The 21655-nt window shown below is 42.7% G+C and overlaps 1 protein-coding gene across 1 annotated transcript in view; it reads right to left on the reverse strand.

The window, feature by feature from the left end:
* ttll5 (tubulin tyrosine ligase-like family, member 5) overlaps positions 1-21655 on the reverse strand; it is a 51494-nt gene that overhangs the window by 22829 nt on the left and 7010 nt on the right. The window contains exons 8-24 of the mRNA XM_061082654.1: positions 21223-21307; positions 19301-19402; positions 19103-19194; positions 18752-18859; positions 11821-11902; positions 11386-11447; positions 8032-8126; positions 6439-6546; positions 5880-5971; positions 5246-5308; positions 4455-4603; positions 3922-4177; positions 2644-2761; positions 1658-1804; positions 1439-1530; positions 1161-1309; positions 289-876 (exon numbers count right to left, since the gene is read on the reverse strand). Of these exons, the coding sequence (XP_060938637.1) occupies positions 289-876; positions 1161-1309; positions 1439-1530; positions 1658-1804; positions 2644-2761; positions 3922-4177; positions 4455-4603; positions 5246-5308; positions 5880-5971; positions 6439-6546; positions 8032-8126; positions 11386-11447; positions 11821-11902; positions 18752-18859; positions 19103-19194; positions 19301-19402; positions 21223-21307 (2388 nt within the window). The remainder of the gene's footprint in view (positions 1-288; positions 877-1160; positions 1310-1438; positions 1531-1657; positions 1805-2643; positions 2762-3921; positions 4178-4454; positions 4604-5245; positions 5309-5879; positions 5972-6438; positions 6547-8031; positions 8127-11385; positions 11448-11820; positions 11903-18751; positions 18860-19102; positions 19195-19300; positions 19403-21222; positions 21308-21655) is intronic.

The raw sequence follows: 21655 nt of genomic DNA on the forward strand, positions 1-21655 counted from the left end.
GTGAGAGCATTACAAAATCTGAATGGGAAATCAATAAGTCCAACCCTCAAACTGAAAGAGCACGCTCTCGAAATCAAGACAGGAAAAATCAATAGTCATGTATGTGGTTTGAGGGATTAAATGTCAGGACGCATTCAGGACACATTTGGGTGCATTCAGACCTGGACTTAGCGCTGACCGCTTGTGATCGGATCACTCAGGACGGATGTGAATCCCAGGTATGAACAGGTTAAGACTGGAGACAACAAGTGGGTCAGTGCAGAGCAGAGCAGGGAACGATAGGTTTACCTTGGCCTGCAGACGTGGGTCTTGAGAGCTTCTGGCTGTAGATGTGCGTGGCACTCTGGATGGACGAGGCTGCCCCAGAACCGGATGTGGATGTGGCAAAGGCCGGAATCCTCCTGAGCTCCTGGGATGGTTGCGTGGTTGTGACGGTGTTAGAGCCCGGGGAGACAGCCGTCCACGTCACTCTCGGGGGTTGAGTGACCATAGGGACAGAGGTGTACGCAGGAAGGTTGGAAAGAGTCTCGGGATGACAGAACTGAGACTTTGCCAAGCTCTGTGCGTAGGACGGTGGCTGTGGTGCGGCTGGTGGTGGCGGTGGCGGACAGTGAAGAGGGAGGGAAGCTGGTGCAGGAGAGTAGTGGTGCACAGGAACATGTGTGCAGTCTAAAGTCACAGGAAAGCCGGAGTGGTGCTGAGACGCCTGGACATCTGGCTGGGCTTTACTGGCTCCAGCCGCTGCCTGTTGTTCTCCAGACAGCACCCGTACAGAAGGTCGACTCTCAGCGGCCTTGATGTCTGGGTCACCGCTGACTTTCCCCGCGGAGAGCGAGGATTCTGAATTGCTGGAATCCTCTTTGGCCACAGAAGGAGCTGCTCAAAAGACGAAAGAAGCCAGAGCCCCTTTATCATCAGTTAGCCATTCCTCGCCTCTGACACACATTTGTTTTTCCCCAAAGAGAGCTAATCATTTGAACCTGACCTTTTCCTCACCCCACATGACTCAATTCTTTTCCCTTCACTTTTTTTCTCAAGTTTACCAATCTAAACAATTCCTGTTTACTGTGCTTGAATGATAAAATATTAAACATAAACCAGACCTACAGTAACAAGAATATGGGGGGAGTAAAAAAAACAAAAACATGGAAGGAACTCACTTTTGGAATTCTCACGGTTGCCAGAATCTCCCGAGGCATTTATTTCACGAACGTCTTTCTTAACACTCCTGACTTTTGTTCCTAGGAAGACGTTGGCTGATTTATTTTTCTGTGTGTAGAATGTCAGTACTTCCTCCAGATCGTTTTCACTGTTAATGAAAACAGGAGATAGATGTGTATAGCAGACTGAGATCACTCTTCACTCAGTAGCATATATAAGTGGAATGGTAAAGAGCCAAACTTTGAACAATGGTGTGAGGGCTTGCCAATTCACTAACCTTGCAGCAGTGATGTACCCGTGAAAAACATTGGGGTTAACACAATGCTCCTCTTTGCTCTTCTCCTGTTTTTTCACCATGTGCTCAGTTTCCTGAGAAGATAAGAACAGAAATAAAGGAGCAGATTTACTCAGATGTCTGAAGAGAAACTGCACAATGTCTCTTGCGTTTTTTTCACTTTATTCTTTGCTAAAGAAATTGGCATCTGTTAACAAGTACCTTGTTGTAACAGTAGATAAACTCTCCCAACTGGTGGGACAGGATGCGTCTGCGGTCTTGGAGAGGTAACTGGCGACTGGGCAATACCACCTTAATGTCTTGTTGAAGGTTACTGGCTGCTCTTCTCAGGAAGCGAATCACCAGCTCCTGTGCAGACAGAAAACATACATGTGATTATCACTGCTTTATCATGCTGTACTTATTCAAACTGCCTGCCTGTTTGTGTGTGTGTGTGTGTGTGTGTGTGAGTGTGTCTGTGTGTGTGTGTGTGTGTGTGTGTGTGTGTGTAGATCAGGTATTACTCATGTTTTGGGGACCTATATGTCTTTACAAAGTCATGGTATGGGTCTTTTGTTCCATATGGGGACAAAAATCCAGTCCCCTTAACTTAAATCATCGAATTTATAGACAAAGACATGTTTTGTGGTTCGGATAAAATTAGGTTTTGGTCAAAATTAGGTTTAGGTGAAGGTTAGGTTAAGGGTTAGGTTAATTGTTAGACTAGGAGTAACTATGGAGACATGTCATAGAGACACGACTCTGTGTGTGTGTGTGTGTGTGTGTGTGTGTGTGTGTGTGTGTGTGTGTGTGTGTGTGTGTGTGTGTGTGTGTGCGCATGTGCGTGTGTGCTTTCCTTTTCGGCGGCCAATGCTTTTCAAAAATACTGAGACCTTTGAAGTTAAAGGCCTACAGATCAGGCCTGAGATCATATTCTTTTTCCCCAAAGGTTTGAGGTCACTGATGATGATGTACACCATTACAATGCAGACTTTTCCAATCAAGACATTTTTATTTTTTAGGAGACTACATTTTCCCTTCAACGTGGCCACAAATGCATCATACACATTTCAGCTATAGCAAGGGAACAAATGAGTAACAGGATATCAAATGAGAAGAAGTCTGGCACAGACCTATGGGAAACATGCTCCAGGATAAATCACCCGGTTCATTCGTAAAAGGGAGATTAAAAATGATTATCACTGTACCATTTGGTCGCTGTCCTTGTCTGGCCAGGCTGGGACGGAGTTGGTTCGGCTCTCTGCTAACAGTCTGAGCTGGACTCGCTGCAGGTATGAGGAGAAGGCCACCCTGGCCTGCACCTTACTGGAGAGGAGATGTAAAAGTAAGAAAGAGCAGAAAATCATCATGAACTGCAAAGTTAAAGAAAAATACAAGAAAATACGTCACAACAATGAATGATCTTTACTTAAAGTCAGTGTCAGTTTAGATTACTCCTCATACAGTAAAGCCTTTTTATAGTGAATATGATATTTTATTTAAGTATTAAGTAATAAGCAAATAATAATAAAAACAATAGTAATGATTTGCTTGAAACTGACAGTAAGGACTATTTTCTTATGCTGGAATCATGCAGCGATACATCTGTTAGAACAGGAAGGTGATGCGTTCCTCTTCATTCCTTTTTGCTGACATATCATCCAAGTAAACAGAGAAAAACAAAAAAACAGGTACAGAGTGTATCACTTTCAGCCAGAAGTTGTTGAAAAACAATGTCTCCTGTCCTGCCCCGGTATCAGAATGATAAATTGCCTCTACGGCCAAGGTGAACCTGGAACGAGAGCTGTCGGAAAACTGCAGATGAAAAAAAAAGTTTTGAAAAAAGCTGTCAAACACAAACAATGATATGCTGTACTATAATTTCCTTGCTTCATACACAGTCTTGGCAAGCACTGCGGAATTTCTACAAACTCAGACTTGTTATTGTAATTCCTCCTCGAATTACAATTTCAGGCACACTTCTCAAATCGACAAGAGACCACAGACTGCTGCATGCAACACAGCAGCACATACAGCACAAACACGCAGCAGTGTGTAGTGCTTTTGAAGGGATATATACGAAAAGTTTAAAAAAATTAATTTCCAGATCATATAAAAATAATATAAGATAAGGATTTATTCCTCTTTCATGTATAGTGGAGCATCAACTAATACAGGACTATTATTTAAGCAATGTGATTGTAACTGGTACTAAATCAACACTGTATTATTATTACCCATTTATTTCACTAGCAGGTTAGATGTTATTAAAAATCCAAGATGTGGATATCTTGCAGCCTGTTCTTTCAGACAACACTGGTGGCAGGTACACATTGATGAGGACAAAGGGGACTGAACCTCGTCTCATCTCCTTTGCTGGGTACATAGAGCGGAAAAGATGGGGAAGCGAGGGAGAAGAAAATACTGGAAGGGAGGCGGATGACGGGAGCAGCCAACCTGAGCAGCAGCCCAGAACATGGACTGACCTGAGGTCCCACCCCTGCTGAAGGATGTTGAGCAGGTTGACTCTGGGCCTGGCATTGTGTGGGGCTGCCTCCGAGCTGGACAGAGCCTCACTGTGGCAGCGCTCCGGTGGTGCGGCCACTTGTTTTCTTTGCTCTGCTACCAAAGCCTTGTGTGAGACTGGCTCGAGAACTTGCTTCACCTCCTCTCTTTGCTCCCGAGTGCACTCCTCTCCCCCCCAACTGCTGCTCTCGGCCGGGGAGGCCTTGGATTCCTTCCCTGAGGCACGCACCGTTGAAAGGAAAGACAAATGTCAGTTGCATCACTGGCATTTTGGATTAAATTCATGTATACACTCAAAATAGGCCTTTTATTGTTGCTGCAATGAAATGAACTCATTCAGAGTCATATTTGGCCAACCTCACCATGACACAGGGGAGTTATTTATTGGAACCAAAAGTGTATTAGTGTGTGATGTTATCCCACTTAGCTACGCTCTTCTCAGTTACACAAAAAAAGCAGTTTGCTAAAATGAGGCGGAACACATTGGGCCTACCCGGTTTTTTCTTCCCCGCTGCAGAGCGATGAGTCAGGTGGCGCTGTCTCCTCTTACGGGCCTCCAGAGACAGCAACTTCCTCTCATACTGGACTGCGTGACAGCGAGGGACGGCGTCCACCTGCAGCTGCACATTCCCATTCACATTCCTGAGAGACAGAACAAGCAGATCAGCACAATTGTAATAACAACAAAAATAATGATTTATACGCATATTATCAACAATTACAAGGTAATTTTGCAGCACATTTTTTAACCGGAGCCAGTTCTGAGAAAGATTAGTGCAGTTTAGTAGTTTGTCCAGAGCTTGAAGTGACCGGCGGTGACGGCCCAAAAGAGGGAGGTCGAAAAGCAAATAATAACAGCAGCTGAGGTCTTGCAGCAACAACCGTTTCCCTAATCGGGCTTCCTAACGAATATGGAAAAATCGTAGATGGGCTTAGTTGGGGTCCAAATCTCCGGAAACTATTGCATTGCAATTAAAGCTGTGGTTTAAACTTGAATGCACATACTGATCAAATAAACTAAATGCATGTTGCATTAAAATAACTAAAATGTGGTTCTATATAAAGACACAGTTCAACTATAACTGTTTTCCCCTTTTGCCCCTGATTCGACAACGCCACATACACACTGGGCGCCTGCTGGAAAAGTTGACTGTGCTTTTCAGCAGTTCCCCCTCACCTATTCAATCCAAGGACCAAACAAACGCCACGTTAGAACCCGACCCCTTTCCACAAACCAATGGAGAGATTTATTCCCCCAATCTCGACCACAGTGGAAATGCTTACCTTCCATGGAAAAGTCTGTTCGCCAGCATATAGTTCATTGAAGTCTTGGACTCCAGATATCCACTGAGAGAAGGAGATAATAAGCAAATTACAATAATCATAAAGGCAGCAGCCCCATTAAGCCTTGACCACTCTACTTTGTGGCAAATGTGTTAAAATGAGGCTTCTGTTATACAGCTACTCCGAAATGCAGCCGCTATTAAATACACCAATAATTTCCCAACAACCGCTCAATAATATGTTTCTTAAAATGCCACAAAATCCCTGCTGCTAATGCAGCATGGAGCTAATCAGGCAACAAATCCTCATACAGGAATATGAAATGTAAGCACAAAAGCAGATTTCCTCTCTAAGCTTCAACAATTAGTCACTGTAGGATGTAAGCTTCTCCTGGAACAGATCACAGAGTTCAACTAATAGGTTCTGAAAACAAATGGTCAGTAACTGTAGCTACAGCTAAGTCTGGTATTTCAATTAGACACATTCAAGGGGAGTCACATGGTCTGGTTTGTTTCAGGACTGATTCCATTAATTTAACCTGAATGTCTACTTTTATTTAAGGACACGATTAATCATGAGTAACTTTGTCGACATGCACCACTTCAGTGTTACGAGTTATCGATCTGCTGCTCACCTGTAGAGCTCCCAGGTTTCTGCAGTGGGAAAGATCCTGATGAAGCCTCCTCGTCTCTCGTACTCTTCCTTTATCCTCCTCAGCACTTTCATCTTTGTGCAAAAAACAAGGAAAGCAAAATATATTTTCCCAAAATGGAAACAGCTTAAATGATTAAAGAGATTCTGAACACTTAAATGTTTTTTCTGAGCTGTTAACTCAACTTTATCACTGTTCTTTGATGAAAATGCTGGTTTTAATATCACAATTATAGGAGAATTTATAAAAAAAAAATTAAAAAAATCTACTTTTATTACATGTGCCTGTTCCCGTGGTTCAAACGGCTCTGGACCACTGCGCTCCTCAGGCACAGTTTAATACCGGTTGTCTGTTGCCTGTTGCCTGTGGCCTGTGCCTGTCGGTCAGAAAAATTCTGTCGGCCTCATACGTCATTTCTGATGCAAAAGTGTGTGTGCTGCTACTGGAGTCAATGCGTGTGTGTGTATGTGTGTGTGTTTGTGTTTGTGTTTTCAGGTTTAACTATAAAAAATCACACACATCACCATTAGGAAGATCTTACCTCCTCAGCAGTTAAGCTCAAAGTGCTTTCTCCTTGACCCTGTTTCGCTGCTTGCTTGTCTTTCGACCCCTCTGTTTCAGAGGCAGTAGCTGACGCCGGCTTCTGTCGCTACAGGGGACAAGAGTGGAGGCAAAACATGTAAAGGAATGTAATTACGCTCAAAGGTTTTCAAACGTTGTCTTACATTTTTGGAAAAGAGGTGATTTCTGACTGACAAACGTGACCTTTTTCATCAAGAAATTCTCATTTATAATTGTAAAACTACACCTAGAGAAACAAAAGATCCCTCTCTTCTTTCCTTCCTGTCATATAAATGGAACATTTTGTGATACACTGGCATTCCTGGCTGTTTCCCCGCTGCATGCACGACCAGGCTGTGATTGACAACTTTGGCATGTGGACTGGAACTGGGGCCAGACAGCAAGGCGCAACCCCACGGGATCACATACAGAATTTGTCATCTAAATAGCAGGGGGATTACATTTAATTTGTCTGTCGCGGCTGGGGGGATACAAAGGGAGCCAAAAAGTGACAAGGCCTAATCCCACTAAAAGAGTCTCCACTGTTGCCCCTAATCAAAGTAAGAGGAGAGGACAGGTTCACCGAAGGCCCCCGGAGTTCTTCACCAGCCCCTGTGACGGCCCTGGCTCGGAGTCGGCCTTGTTTTAGGTACATCTGAGTAACTGAGACTCCTCACGGCAAAGTTTTGACTTTTATCGAGTCATGGGGTGCATTGCAGAATCTCACGCACTTGCTTACAAAAGCAACTTTGCTAATGTAATGAGAATTCTATTAAATAGCCGCATTAGGGGATCAATAAAAACCATCTGTCTGCCGCAATGAAAAACAGTAAAGCCACATAATCAAATCAGAGAAGAGCAGGAAGCAATTTCTTACCGGTAATGTAACAGCCATCAAGGAATTGCGAAGGAACAAGGCAAAAGAAGATTAATATGTTGGAGTCAGAAGAAAGACTCACCGCTCTGCTATGTGCAGCGGCTGTCAGTGCAGAGAAAGGTTTCTAAGAGGCGATGGGTGAAGACAGTGAGTCGAAGGTGAGCTTGAGCATTATTATTTAACCTTTTTTGCAAAGCCGCGTACGGATGACATGCGTGCCTCATCCGCATGCAACAATGAAACACTGTTACTGTGTGTCTACACAGGTCGTTTACACAATGTAAGGTGGAGCAGAAATCTGTCTTATTTAGTAATCTCCCTCAAGCGAGACCCCGCGCCAAATCTGGGTGCAGTAGTCAAGCGGAGAGGGAGCCAAGTGCATTAGCTGTTGTGGCATCATTAGGCAACGAGGCATGGAGAGAGCATTAGTCACTTGATTAGAAATGATAAAACAATAAGCCACAGAGAGTAGCACTTACAAACTGATGTCACTCAAACGCCGTAATTACATTAGCAGTTGTTTTGCATTACAGTGAAGTTTCCATGAGGGTAGGACACGAGCTCAGCGACAGTGGCAGGAATGTGGCGCGAGCAACAGGGAGATGAAGACAAGGACGGGAATATTTCACAAGCACGGGTGAATGAGTGCAACACTTGGCTTGGCTCTGTTCTGCGGATGCGTGTGTGTGTGAGTACCTGGGCTCTGGGGGCTGCTGGGGGTTTGAGGCCGGGGTCCAGGGCCACTCGGTCAGAGCGTGGTTGTTTCGTCAGAGGGTCCTGACACGCGAAGCCTACGGGGGGGCACAGAAGACTCATAACCATGTGTGTCGATAACATCGGGTCTTGAATATGTTCATTCCCATGAACTTCATACTGTATGTTGCATCACATCTGAAGTGTTTGTGCAAGAAACAGCAGGGCAAAAGGTAATAGGGGATTCCACAATATCTAAACAAATATCCTGCATATGTAACACATATATTTTATATATTTTTAGGCAGAAAAGCTAGAGTTGTTTTATTATTGTTGATTGTTGCACAATACAGCATCTTGATAGGAGTGGCCCTCACAATAAACACTTTTTAATGCAAGTGTGTGTGTGTGTGTGTGTATTTGATGATGATTTAACAGCACTAAAACCTGCTGACTCATTGCACTCGTATAATTGTGTTGCAATCATATTGTCACTTTAGGTACATTGTGTTTCCCTGTGTATGCAATGTGCTACAGAAACAATACTTGACATGATTTGACTTGATGTGGAACAGACCGGGTTCCTTGATCGAAGGCACAGTTCAACATTTTGCAAATACTCTTTGTCACTTTGTTGCTGGGAGAGAGAAGAGTGACACCACACTTTTATTTCTCCCTGTTAAATATAACCCTGCAACATCCACTTACCTTAGTAAGTAGTAAGCTATTTATTTTTTAAAGTCTAATGCACCAAAATGTGCCCAGCCCTCTTGGGCTTACAAGACACTACAAATATAGATAGAATGTCACTCAGTAGATCGTATACTTCTTTCAGTCTCCTTATGAAACCACATTTAAATTCTCTAGATCCCAATTTTTTTATTTTGTAAACAAAAATATTGAAAAAAAAGCAATATATAATAATTTTACAAATAGTAAAAACACAATCCAGAATCTGACCCCTAATCAAGATCTGCACCATAATCTGATGGGTTCTTCTTCTCTGACCCATAACACACCATTCCACCATATTTTGTGGTAATCAGTCCAGTAGCTTTTAGCGAAATCTTGCTAACTAACAACAAAACGGACATCGGTGAAACATGCATGTCAGATTGTCACTAACAAATAAGAGTGCAAACCTTCTCCTTAGATTTTAAACATACATGAAACTTAACTACGGCATCAACTGTGCCTTCAACACATAACCATGCACTGCAGACACGCTGCAAGCACGCTAACATTTACATTGAAGTGCATCACAGTGGCAGCTAAGAGGAGTGGGGGAAAATGTTTGCAACTAATGGATGTTCCCACCCTGTCAATATGATGTAAATCTATGATCCTCTGTTTGTCAATTCCCACAGAGCTGACTACTGGCAAAAGGGAAATGTTCCAGGAATACACTATGTTTATGATGTATCTTGCAGCAGTCATACCCGGGCTGAATTAAGTCTATTGACAGCTTGGAGCTGCAGGCTATTTGTTCTACCTCATCCGAGCCGTCAGGTAAGAATCAGGCCCCTGCCTCGCTCTTGCCTAAACACAGCAATTATCACAAACACGGGGGCGACACGCAGCTGACAGCTATACACAGGCGGAAAATGAATGCTAATGGAATGCTGTCATTATTTACAGGTCTGGGATGCGGCCCAAGTTTTATCAGCCAGCAGCGGCTGACTTTGCTTGTTTGGAACATAATAGACGTGCTATGTTTTACACGCCACTGCTCATTTTCACCAGGACCTCGCTAACGTCTCACTTCAAAGATAACTGGCAATTTATGATTCTGTTCTTTCATTAAATGAGCCTGAAGGGAGGGCGTTAAGCTACGGCCTGGCCTGGGCCTGAGACATATGTGGGCATGCACGTAGGTGTGCGCACTCCCACACACACACACACACACACACACACACACACACGTAATAGCCAATTTTAATATCATTAGGCTGAGACCACAGATAGACCTCATGATTGAGTGCAAGTGAAGATGGATTCCAGAAAATCAGTGGGCTCCATGATTTATGTGATTGGTAATCAGGATAAAGTAGAAGATTTAATGGAAGGTGTAATATCTGTTTTTCTTTTTAAGAGTTTTTATAGTATTGATTACATTTTAAGTGCATACACTTACGGGCAATATTCTTTTGTTTCCTTTTGTCTGTGACTGTTTGCACTGTTCAGCTTCAGCACGCCTAATTTTCCCCCGTTCATAGTTTGTTTGTTGTATAATAACAATAAAGTCGTTTGGTTTTACAACATGACTACGTCGTGCTTTCAGATCATATGTATATGCTTGTGTATGTGGTGATCAGATAATGAGATCCCTCTTGGTCTAAACTTACATTTCATGAAACATTGTAAACTCTTTTGTGTGTGAGAATTGAGTAATTAAAAAAGGGAGGAGGCATAACAGAGACGCATTTCCCTCCCGGCTCCAAACACTGTAATATCAACAGTGTTCATCTCTGCCCCGGGGCCAGGCCTTTTTTTTTATGTCTTCATGCTAAAGACTGCTTTACTTATTTGACATGTAAGATCCAGTTTCAAAAGAGCTTAATGACTAAAAAACAACTAAAGCCTCTGTTGACAATTTTGTCCGTGTATCATTTAAAAAGTTTCAAAAGACTTTTATTCTCTCAACACTCCCACATGGCTTCGAAGCCGTGCACCTATTTTCGGCACTTTGCGCAAAACCCCCGACAAGTGGAATGTGGGAAAAGATTAGGCGTCAAACAATGGACGACTGTCTGCATCATTGGAAACCTGTTAGAAACAGCCAAGTAGCATCCACGCCTTTAATTAGAGACTGGCAAAGGAATAACAGCATAATTACACGACTTTTCATTTTATATTAGGTTCTTCACAATGTACATCTTTAAACCAAAATCATTGAGCGAGCGAATAAAACATTCGCTTCATGTTGTCAACCAAATCCAGTGTGTGGCTTCAAGTGGAGTTCAACTTTGGTGACCTCTGAGTTGTGATAATTGCCTGCATTTGTGTGTATGAGACCCTGCCCCTAAATCTCTAATTCTGATATTTTTATAATTCTGTTTCTTATTTTCTTGTTTTATTTAGCAAATGTTTCCCCTCATCTGTTAATTATGTGATGGTTGATAGTGTAGAAGTTCTTCTTTTGTAAGATTTTTAAAGGTTTCTACTTATTTAGATACATGGATAATGAATAGATACTTCATAAATCCAGAGGGGACACTTAGGAAGCCTGCTGGCCTAATACACTTTGTTTCACCAGCATAAACAATGCATTTATACAAATTAAATGTCTATCAAACTGTCTAATCACTTTGGATACCAGAGGAAGTTGTATTTAGTTATCGTTAAGCACGCACTCACCCACAAGCGAAAACATGTCTGCAACCATGCTGGCTTTTATCTTCAGATCCAAGGGCGCATCGCTGCAAATAGATGGATTTCGGGTTAATGACACAAAGAAGCAAACACAAAATTTACAACTCATTGCACAGGGAGGAACAAAATGAGTGGAAGGAGGATACAGATTTGTTGTGTGACCTTGACTAAACTGCTTAACTGACAAAATGGGTTTGTAGAAACAACATTTTGGCTACATCTGTAGCGTGACGCACTGGTTTGAGTGCCATTTCCTTCAATGTGGCAACATTTTTTATTAACCACATGCATATTAAGAAGAAAAAGCTATAAAAAGATAAATAGTCTGTTTGCGTTGGTGGACTGAAAAGAAACATGTTCAGCATGAGATTCTCCGAAAACAACGGACTAAGTAATCAAATGTGAGACAGTGTCACTCACCAGGCCAGGGAGGGGGAGAGGTTCACCTCTAACAACCAGGGTTTGAGGTTGGAGTCAATGAGCACATCAAAACCATACAGCTCTGCAGAGGAAAACACAAAATGAATCTAAAGGCTTTCACCACAGACTGGGAAGTCGGCAGAGACAGAGAGAGAGAGAGGGGCAGAATTAGAAACCTCTCTGATCAGCTCACTGAAAATAAAGGATGAAGGGTATCGCAGTCATGAGCCTTTCCAGAGTTTTATCATAGCCCCATTATGTGGCACTTGGCAACATGGCCTCCTGTCTTTCTGCTACTCATTACACGCATGTTAAAGACCCAATCACTCACTAGAGCAACATTCACCAAAAGTCTGCTACTGAGGGATTGGCGCAATTGCATTAACTAACTACATACACATTTCATCTGTCATGAATTTTGCTTATGTAAGTTATATATATAGTATATACATATATATATATATATATAGTCAATAATTTTCTCATGGCCAGAAAGGTCAACCAGTCGACATGCTGTCACTATAGATTACCAAGAAGGACGGCCCTCTAATGGCTGCCAGGGAAAGCTGAACCTACATCATAAAGGTCATATCGCGTACAACTATGTGAGATAAACATAAACACCGCGAGAATAACAATGTTATAAAGCCTTTCCTGTACAGATGTATCTATTTCACTCAAGTGACAGAATAAAAAGTCCTTAACAAAGTGTTCAGGAAGTTCCCTTTCTCACGTGTTTCTCTTGTTTCACTGACCGATACATGGCTCCTCATGTCTGAGTCTGCGTGTGAGCCCAGTGACAGCCCTCATGCTGCTCCTGAGGAGTGTCACCCTAAATGCCAACGAACCGCCGGCCCTAGCAGCAGCAGCTTGCAGGGAAACCACATTATTTTACAGGGATAGGGCAAAGCCCATATAGGAGCCAGAGGAAAAATCCTTCTAATGGCACTTCAAAAGAAACAGACTGTGTTGAGAATAGACCGGTGGGGGTGGTGGGGGGGTTGGCGGCTTGGGAGTTTCAAAGCTGCAATAACCAGCTCTGTTTGTTCTAGCATCTCAGGTCAATGCCAGTGTTAAGCACACAAAAGCCAGCATGACGGCAAGCAATGGCTTGATAATTGCACTCGGTTGAAAGAAGACTGACTTAAAAGTTATTAGGCTGTTCATTGCGTAGCATACGGTTAAAAATAAATCAAGGCCGTTTAGAAAGTTAAGGACAGACAAAGTGTTAAGCAAACATGAACATAAAACACTGAAGGCAGAAGTCGGGTAAAACTCCATGATCTTCACCAGACACTGTTCCTTATTTTGGTCGAAATTCAAAGGAAATACAGGAACTCATGTCTTCAGAATGCTTTGTTTATTTATGTCAATGAACTGTTTTCATACTTGTTTTAGGATTGCTAAAACAAGTGACAGTGTAAAAAATGTTTTAGAGGTGGTAGGGGTTGGTACTTTGTTACGGACACATGTTTCATCTCATTTCTTGGAATGTCCCAAAAGCCATCAGTAAATAAAGTTGAAAGAAAATGAAAAGAACCTGTACCTGTGGCCCTTGCCTGACTGTAATAAACACAAGCAGTCACAGCATGGCGTACTGGTCTGTCACAAACACCACTAAAGCAGAGGCGATAGTCAGAAGTCAATTAAGGACCAGTCAGCTTCTAGCAGTTGTCAGGCAGTGCACCTTGATGTGTTTTGGGGGTGTAGTTTTGACGAGAGGGCCAATGGGAAAGGGGGTAAATGTATTATTTTCAAAGTGTAGCCTGCTGTTGTTAGCTTTGGATTGCCAACCCTAGCTTTAGTGTCTGTTTATTGCAGGGGTTCTTGCAAAAACCGATGTAATATAAACATGTGATTGGACCCGGCGTGTAAAGTATAATAATGCAATAAACCTTCAGCTTCTGTCTGGGGCCCAAAGTTTTTTTTGTTCATAAACATTATTCACACTATTCCACTACACTGAGCACACTGGTTATTTTATTTAAGGTTCTAAAGTTCCCTTAAAACACTTCTTCACTTATGTTTTCATTATCTGTTATTTAAAAACTCCACAGAGAAAAATCCTGTTCACTTTCACTGGGCTACTGTATATCACATGGTTTAAGTGTCAATTCATGGTAGTGCCATGAGGCCCAAATTGCCCAAATTTCATGAGGGAAATGTACGTGTAAGTTTGTCAGAAATCCCTGAGCCAAGAGCTGCCATCTTTAACCTCTTTAACTTGTAAGGATGGGCTGGACCCCCACTGCTCCACGGTGCTCAGAGCTAAGATTTCATCCACACTAAAACACACACACACACACACACACACACACACACACACACACACACACACACACACACACACACACACACACACACACACACACACACTCACAAAGGAGAGATGGAGTGAGTGTGTGTGCCATAAAACATCATGCATTAGTCTCGGGGAACATGGCACTTGAATAAGTGGTTCTGAGCCCACAGTGCTCCATCAGTGGCACCACAACAACAGGGGAAAATGAGGGAGGGAGGTGTAACACCACCTCGCCAGCCCCCGACATGCAGTCTCCATGTGCCGCACATTTTCCCCCAATTAGGAGCAGACGCCGCTTCTGCCCTCATAAGCCCGCCGAGCCACTCGCTGCTAGACACGTTTGTTCTGTGGCTCGACCGCTGCCGAGGGGGGGGGGGGGGGGGAGCTGTTAAACTTGCCCGCAGAGAGCCCACAACAAGCATCACAGACAAGGAGAGGGGAGGCAGCGAACATGCACATCACACCCATTAAAAGAGGGAGGAAGAGAGACACTGTGACAGAGAAAAAAAGGGATGATGAAGACGTTTTTTTGATCATTGGATGGGCGCTGCTGGAAACTTCACCACAAGAGACAAACGCCCAAAGACAATAATCTCCCCACCCTGGCCATGCAGCCTGTTGGCCCTGTAACAACAGCGACAGAGAGTAGAGCCTTCATGTGTGTTTACTTCATAGAAGAGGACAACTGAATTTCTCCCTGCATCATTCTGAGATGAATTATTCATCTGGCAGTGTCATGAAAACACAACACGGTAATTGAAGACAGTTTACACCATATAGCCTTAACACGATGATGGGACCCACTCCATTTATACCTCCTGAAAAAAGACCTAAGCAGCAGCCCCACTGTCATCATAAGGACACAAACAGGCTGCTGCTCTGCGGAGAAGTGTGTGGGAGATTCTGATAAATGTAAAACAGGGAGAGTGGTTCACAGACGGGGGATCCAACCACACTCAGCACTTAATGAGGGACATTCAGTGGAACACAGGACCAGTAAGTGGAATGTTTTGTGTGTAATAAAATAGGCCTTTGGCTTGGCTAATCAGATCTTAGTCAAAACATCTCGTAATCAGCATCCCTCAGCAAAAAAGACTGTCCATTAATCACACAGCGGCGGTGAGGAGCTGCATGGGTGGCATTTTCTCTCCACAGACACACACACACACATAGTTCCTACTGATGCAAAATGAAAAATCTGATGTTTTTATTTCTTCCCTCCTGAGACATTACAGAGCTATAAAAAGATATTTTTTAAGGTTACTGCGCGCCTATTTAGATACACGGCGCAATTTGAGCAATAGGAAGAAATCCCATTTGAAAACAATAAACATTGTATTAAAGCCATTAATAGACATTAAAATGGCAGGGAACAATTTGCAGTAAATTAAGATTATAATGTGCTTTATGGTCTCGCGTGGCTCCCTTCCAGACAAACTAGAGACTGTATAAAACCCTCTGAACAATGGCTGCTTTTATCAGCTTTTACCTGTGTACTACAACAGGCAGCTGTTCATGGTCCAGGATGAAGACTGCGTGCATTGAAGGCTGCGCTGAGCGAAAGTGAGGATAAGTACAAGGGGGAGGAATCTCGACAAGGGCTGAGTGAACATGACTCCTCGGTGGTTTGGGTGGGTTTTATTTAACAGACAAGTAAAAGCCCACAGACGCACTGGAGCGAACTCCTTGAAGCTCAGACAGACCTGTGTGTTTGTAAAACCCTCGCTGCACACTGGTTCCTGCGTGTCTCTGTATTCATACAATCCATACGTACTCACACGCACAGCCGGTTGCGTGCAACATGATCGCACTGTGAAAGACGGATCGCCGCGGAGAGGAGAGGATGAGGGTGGTCCCGTGGAACCGTCAGTGTCTATCTTTGGAAACCTAATCCTGTAGGCAGACTGCGAATGCTGTAATTAAGTTGCTCGGGGGTGATTCTGAAGACAACAAAATGACACTAAATTCAATAGTAAACTGATACAGCTGAAGTGAGATAATGGGCATGTTCGCAGCAGACCACAGTGTATTACGTGTCTTAGTCAAAGGTGTGGGACCTAATTGCTTTTGTACTCCACAATTACATTGGTGAGGTATCTATGTCTATACAAGTCTGTATAGGCTTACATGCACAAAGGGCGACAGGTTCTACACAAATCACTCAACACAGATGTAAACACCTTTGAAGCTACAAGCTATTATTTTGTTGTTAACTTCCCCTCAACATTCTGTACACTGTAAAAGGTAATGCCTATGATTAATTACTTCACATCAGTGACCTTTAGTTATTTCTCACTATTCAGTAGATTCAACTCATTTAATATGAATAATGTGTTTGGTTCGCGTGACAGACAAAAATAAAACTACGTTCTCTTGAGTAAACTGTTCTTAGAGTGATAGAGAGCAGTGGTGCATATGTGCAGTAGAGACTGTGGCGTCTGTGGCGGTAGCGGTGGAGCACCTGCACATGCACACGCATAGGCCCGATGACAGTTACACAGACTAGAGAAATTCTTGCGTGTGAGAGAACTGCATTGAATGCACACTGCTTCAGCTGAAATTTTGAGGTCTGGTTGCATGAATGGTAAAAACTTTATGGGTGACAGCGCAAACATGCGAGAGGGAGGGATCAAGTGAGCATGAGGCAAATAGCACTGCAGACATCTCTACAAGGGCTCAAAAGACTAAAACGCTTACATCGAGATTGCTTGTTTTATTATGAGAAGTTCATTTTTAGGGGTATTATGAAACTGTGGAGGGACAAAAATATGGCACAGTCAGGATAATTAATTGAAGCAAATATCGGAGCAGATCAGGATGTTGAGGGCTAATGGGCGTCGTCTCACTGCTGGCTCTAAGACAATATTGTAGACATAAGTTTAGTTGTGTTCTAAGACATTATAGATGTTACTTGATACATGCTAGTAGAATTCCAGTTCTTTTCATCATTGAAGGTACAGTTGCAATTACAAAGGATTAATTTTCCATTAAGATATCTGCACAGTTAGTCTTCCACACACCTATTCTGGGTGTCCATTATCTGTACTGCTTAGCCTTCTGAGGAACTGTTGCCAATCCCAAATGTCATTGACAAAAAAAGAGTACACTCCATCACATGGCTGACAGTCACACCTACGTTCCATTAAGAGTATCCGATAAACCTAAACCCAGTCTGCATGCATTAACCACTTCCATGCAATGCCATATACCAATATCATAAAGCAATGGTCACCAGGCTGTGCTTCACATGAGTTTTTGCCTTTTATGAATTCCCAGTCTACAATAGTAACAAAGTAGAAGGTAGTGTTGGTTTCGAGATTAATTTAAGTTAAGGTCAATTTGTCAAACTTTTACAGTGCAAATTGATTGCACATATTATCAGTCACACTTGCCTACAGATCTGCACATCACAGGGCAACACACATGAAAACTATGCCAGCGTGTAAGACCTTATTTTATCACTGAAAATGCAGTGGGGCGTATTTGTGATTGGGATGTGGGGATGTGTATAAACAAGTTAACTGAGACATACCTGAGTGAAAGAATGAATGAGAATACGAGCAAACTTGTTTTTTCATTTCCTATTTCGCACTCTCTTTCTGGAAGATATGTGTCGGCTGGTTGTTTACCTATGTCCCTCAGGTGTTGTGTTCACAGCCAAGTTGAGACTCGGTAAACCACATGTCCCTCGACATACCTGCATGGTCAAAATTCATACCCTGGGTAAATGTGGTTTGTCAACGTCGCAGTGACGCTTGTATGCAGATAGCATCTTTTTGCAGGCAACAATCTCTCGAGTCTGTGCCGCTACATGCCCATTACAGTCCAAACAACAACCAATCAGAGGGTTGGGGGAATTATGTCTCCAGAAGCCTGTCACAACTGCAAATCCCTTTATTTTACCAGCATTTGAGAGGTGAAAAAGAGTGTGAGCGGGAGAGGGGGGAATTATAAACAAACACACACAGTAAGAGAGAAAAGGGGAAAAAGAAAAATGAAAAAGAGACAGTGGTGCCGAGGGAGGCTCGGCCAACGCGCTCGCTTTCAAACCCCAAATCTCAGAGAGACTGCCAGACACAGGGAAAGAGCGCAGACAATTAGTGCCAACACCAACATGGATAATGGCTCCAAAATGGAGTTCACACAAGCCCGATGCTCAGCGGGAGGAGCCAAGACAAGAGTCAGCCTAAATCAGGGAGACCTGAGTAGCAACAGAGGAGAGGAAGCGAATTCCTGCTCCAGGCAGCAGGCCCTTGGTGACCCGGCAGCAACGTACAGGAAGACTCCACGCTGAGAAATGACTGTGTACAGCTTCAGCACAGCTCGGTGGAGTAACAGTTTGAAGGAGCTGCTGAACAATGAATCTGAAATTGAAAGGAAATGCAAGGGGTGTGGTGTCGTGCATGACTAAGTATGTGTGTGTGAGTGTATCTGCACTGCGAGCAAAAAAAGATTGTCCGGAGATTGGATTTCATTGAAAATTCTTGTGAAGCTGCAGATCTCAGGAGTTTCATTCCGTTGTCTCGAACAGCTTGTTTTCCAAAACCGACTTGACTGAGTTTCACGCTCATTTTTATTGGACTATATTGGTTTTTAAGTTTTTTAAGAAGGATAAGGAAAAATTATTACCAAAGCAGTTGGACTTGTGGGGAACAAACATCTTGCAGGCGTTGGCTATGTGTAGCTCAGCACTCACAACAGCTTTGATGATGAGATCCTCCACCTGTTTCATCAGCACTGAAACAGACAATTAGGAGGAAAATAAGACATATGCAGCAGTTAAAGGTAGAGTTATTGTATAAACTGCAAAAATTGGTAAAGGTTAAAGGTTTGGATAACTTGATATAGACAGACTTTGATCCATTAAGTCAAACAAGGGTTGAGGAGTACAACTACAAACCGAGTAAATCATATATATATATGTCCATCATCTTTGCTCTGATATTAAAACCACAAGTAGGAGATGAAGGCTTGACTCACATGTGGTGTCCTTCCCCTCCTGCCTCAAATACCTCAACACTGCACTCATACTCCACTTGTTCCCATAATCCTCAACTTCAGGGTCATCGCAACTGAAAAGGAAGAAATGCACTTCAATGCTCGAGTCATAATGAACAGATGAGTCACGCTGGCTTCCACGTTCATGTTCAGCGTCTGTGGATCATTGACGAGGCCTACCTGACATAATCGCTGCTCTTTTTGTTCACACTGTAGTTGGTGAGATGCATGAATGTGTTCTTAATGTTCTTTGAAGTCCGGTCATACTTTACTGTGGCAAACCTGCACAAAGACAAAGAAAAAGGAACTGTGACCTGTCATCCAACAATGACCACATTCACGAGGCTGACACTTGACTGAATAAGGGCACTTTGGCAGAGATTAGTTCCTGGCAGTGTTTAAGAGGGGCGGATGCCACATGTGCAGTAATGAGAATTCCTTGGCACGCAGCGTGTACCTGAATACCAACACAACCCTGCAGGAATGTCAGGAGATAAAAGTGATATTCAGGATTTGGCCGTGATTTATTGTTGCCAGTTGATAATCAAGCCAGGGCAGTGGCCCTCCGACTCCAGCATATATCTTCGCCTCAGAGCGAAGTGAGGAGCCAGTCGTTCGATAAATCACCTGCCCTCATGCTGACTTACCTGTGACTGATCAAAGTCTGCACTACACGTTTTTTCTTCACATAACTTCATGCAAACAATACATGTAATACTTTTACACAGAGCAATCAGGAGATGAGATCTTTAAAAAATGACACAATCTGTAAAAGTTGATGAGCACATCGCACAGCTGGAACAATAGAGTGCTTTGTTTCAAAAGTCTCAACCACTAATACTCTGCACAGGTCAGGAAAGTTAAGGCTGCCCTCTTCTGGACACTGACGGAGTGACAACGCTCGTGCCTTGTTAGGTGCATGAAGGATCTCTGAGCAATCAGCCAGGGTCTGTTAAAAGCATTTGCAGACACAAGCTCAATGACTCGTAATAAATAACAGTTGACTTCCCTAACTGATCGAACTGCACTTAAAATACACAGAGAAAATAAGTTTGTGTGTTTTTCCCCAACACTCAGTTTACTTTATTAAAACTTAAAATGTAGCCTGACCCAACATATCACCTCCAATATCAAATTACATAAAATCAAATTACACACAAATGTCTCAAAATCAGGTAAATCTCCAATGACACAGGCTTACTGGAACTCTGCCAAGGCCCAACAGTCGACTTATGAAACCACATTAAAATTCATTAGATCCTGATTTTTATTTGTGTCAGCTCCAAGTTGCACACACACATAATTATCAGTTCCCTAAAAAAGCCATGTCATCAAGATAAACTAATTGTTCAAAGAAAATGTTGAAGAATGCCCTTGTGATGTGAAAAAAAGTGAGAAAAATAATCCTGAATCGCCCCCGGACTAAAATCTGTCCCAAAATTGAATTTGTTCTTTGCTGACTCATCCTTCCACCAAGTTTTGTCGAAATCTGTCCAGTACTTTTTATTAAATTCTTCCAAATAACAGACAGACAGATAAACAAATGCAGACCAAAAGTTTACTTCCTTGGCGGAGGTAACGGTGATCTATAATCAGGATGTTTCAAGTCTCAAGAATAAAACTACAATGTGTGGTTTTGGAAAAAAGAGGCCACTTTTTTTTACAATTTGTTGCCCAGATTAAAGCTCAAATTATGTACATGTGCACATACATTTCACTTTATATGTAGAACATCTATACTCAATAGACATATATAGTTTACTGCACTGCTAGTCTGCCAAATCGTCCTCACATCCCCCCCCCCTCACCTCATGATGCACTCTGCTGCAGTTCATCTGGGAATGACTGCGTGACTCGTCCCTGGCAGAACTTTATACATAACTTTATATAAAACAAGTAAATGGACAAAATGTGCTGCAAATACAAAGCTGAAATAACAACTCCCAAGTTTTGAAACACTTGATCACTGAATGTAGCAGCAGTGTGCAAATAGTCTTTTAAGAGTAAATTTTTCTTTTCATGATTCCAGTTTTGTTTTGACTTTGAAAAATGTCTTGTAGCTGTTTAGTCAAATGCTGATTGAGGAGTCCATGAACACTCACCTTGCCAGACCTTCCTCATACACATAGATGATGAGCGGATCGTATGATGTCACCAACACGTATAACCGAACGTCAAACTTGAACTCTGAAAAGAAGAGAAAAAAACAGATTCATTTGATTAAAATCTGCCAAAATGTACAATATGTAACGTTGGCTTCTGGGGGGTCTCTCAATCAAAACAATAACAAAGACCTAGTTTGATGAGGAAGCAGCAGGGGATCATGGGAGTTGTTGTCCTCCCCACCATTGCCAATGAAACTCTACTCCAAAAGACTTGAGCGCTAATCATGTTCACGGATGAGGTAATGTACTGAATAATTAACATTACGTAGCCATTGGCAATGAATAATCATGATCCATAACAGGTGACCAATACAAACAGTGGAAGAAGAAAAACTACTGACTGGCTAAGTAGCTGGCAGTGGGTTTTTTA

The sequence above is a fragment of the Limanda limanda genome, chromosome 12 (genome assembly GCF_963576545.1).
Source record: "Limanda limanda chromosome 12, fLimLim1.1, whole genome shotgun sequence".
NCBI lineage: Eukaryota > Metazoa > Chordata > Actinopteri > Pleuronectiformes > Pleuronectidae > Limanda > Limanda limanda.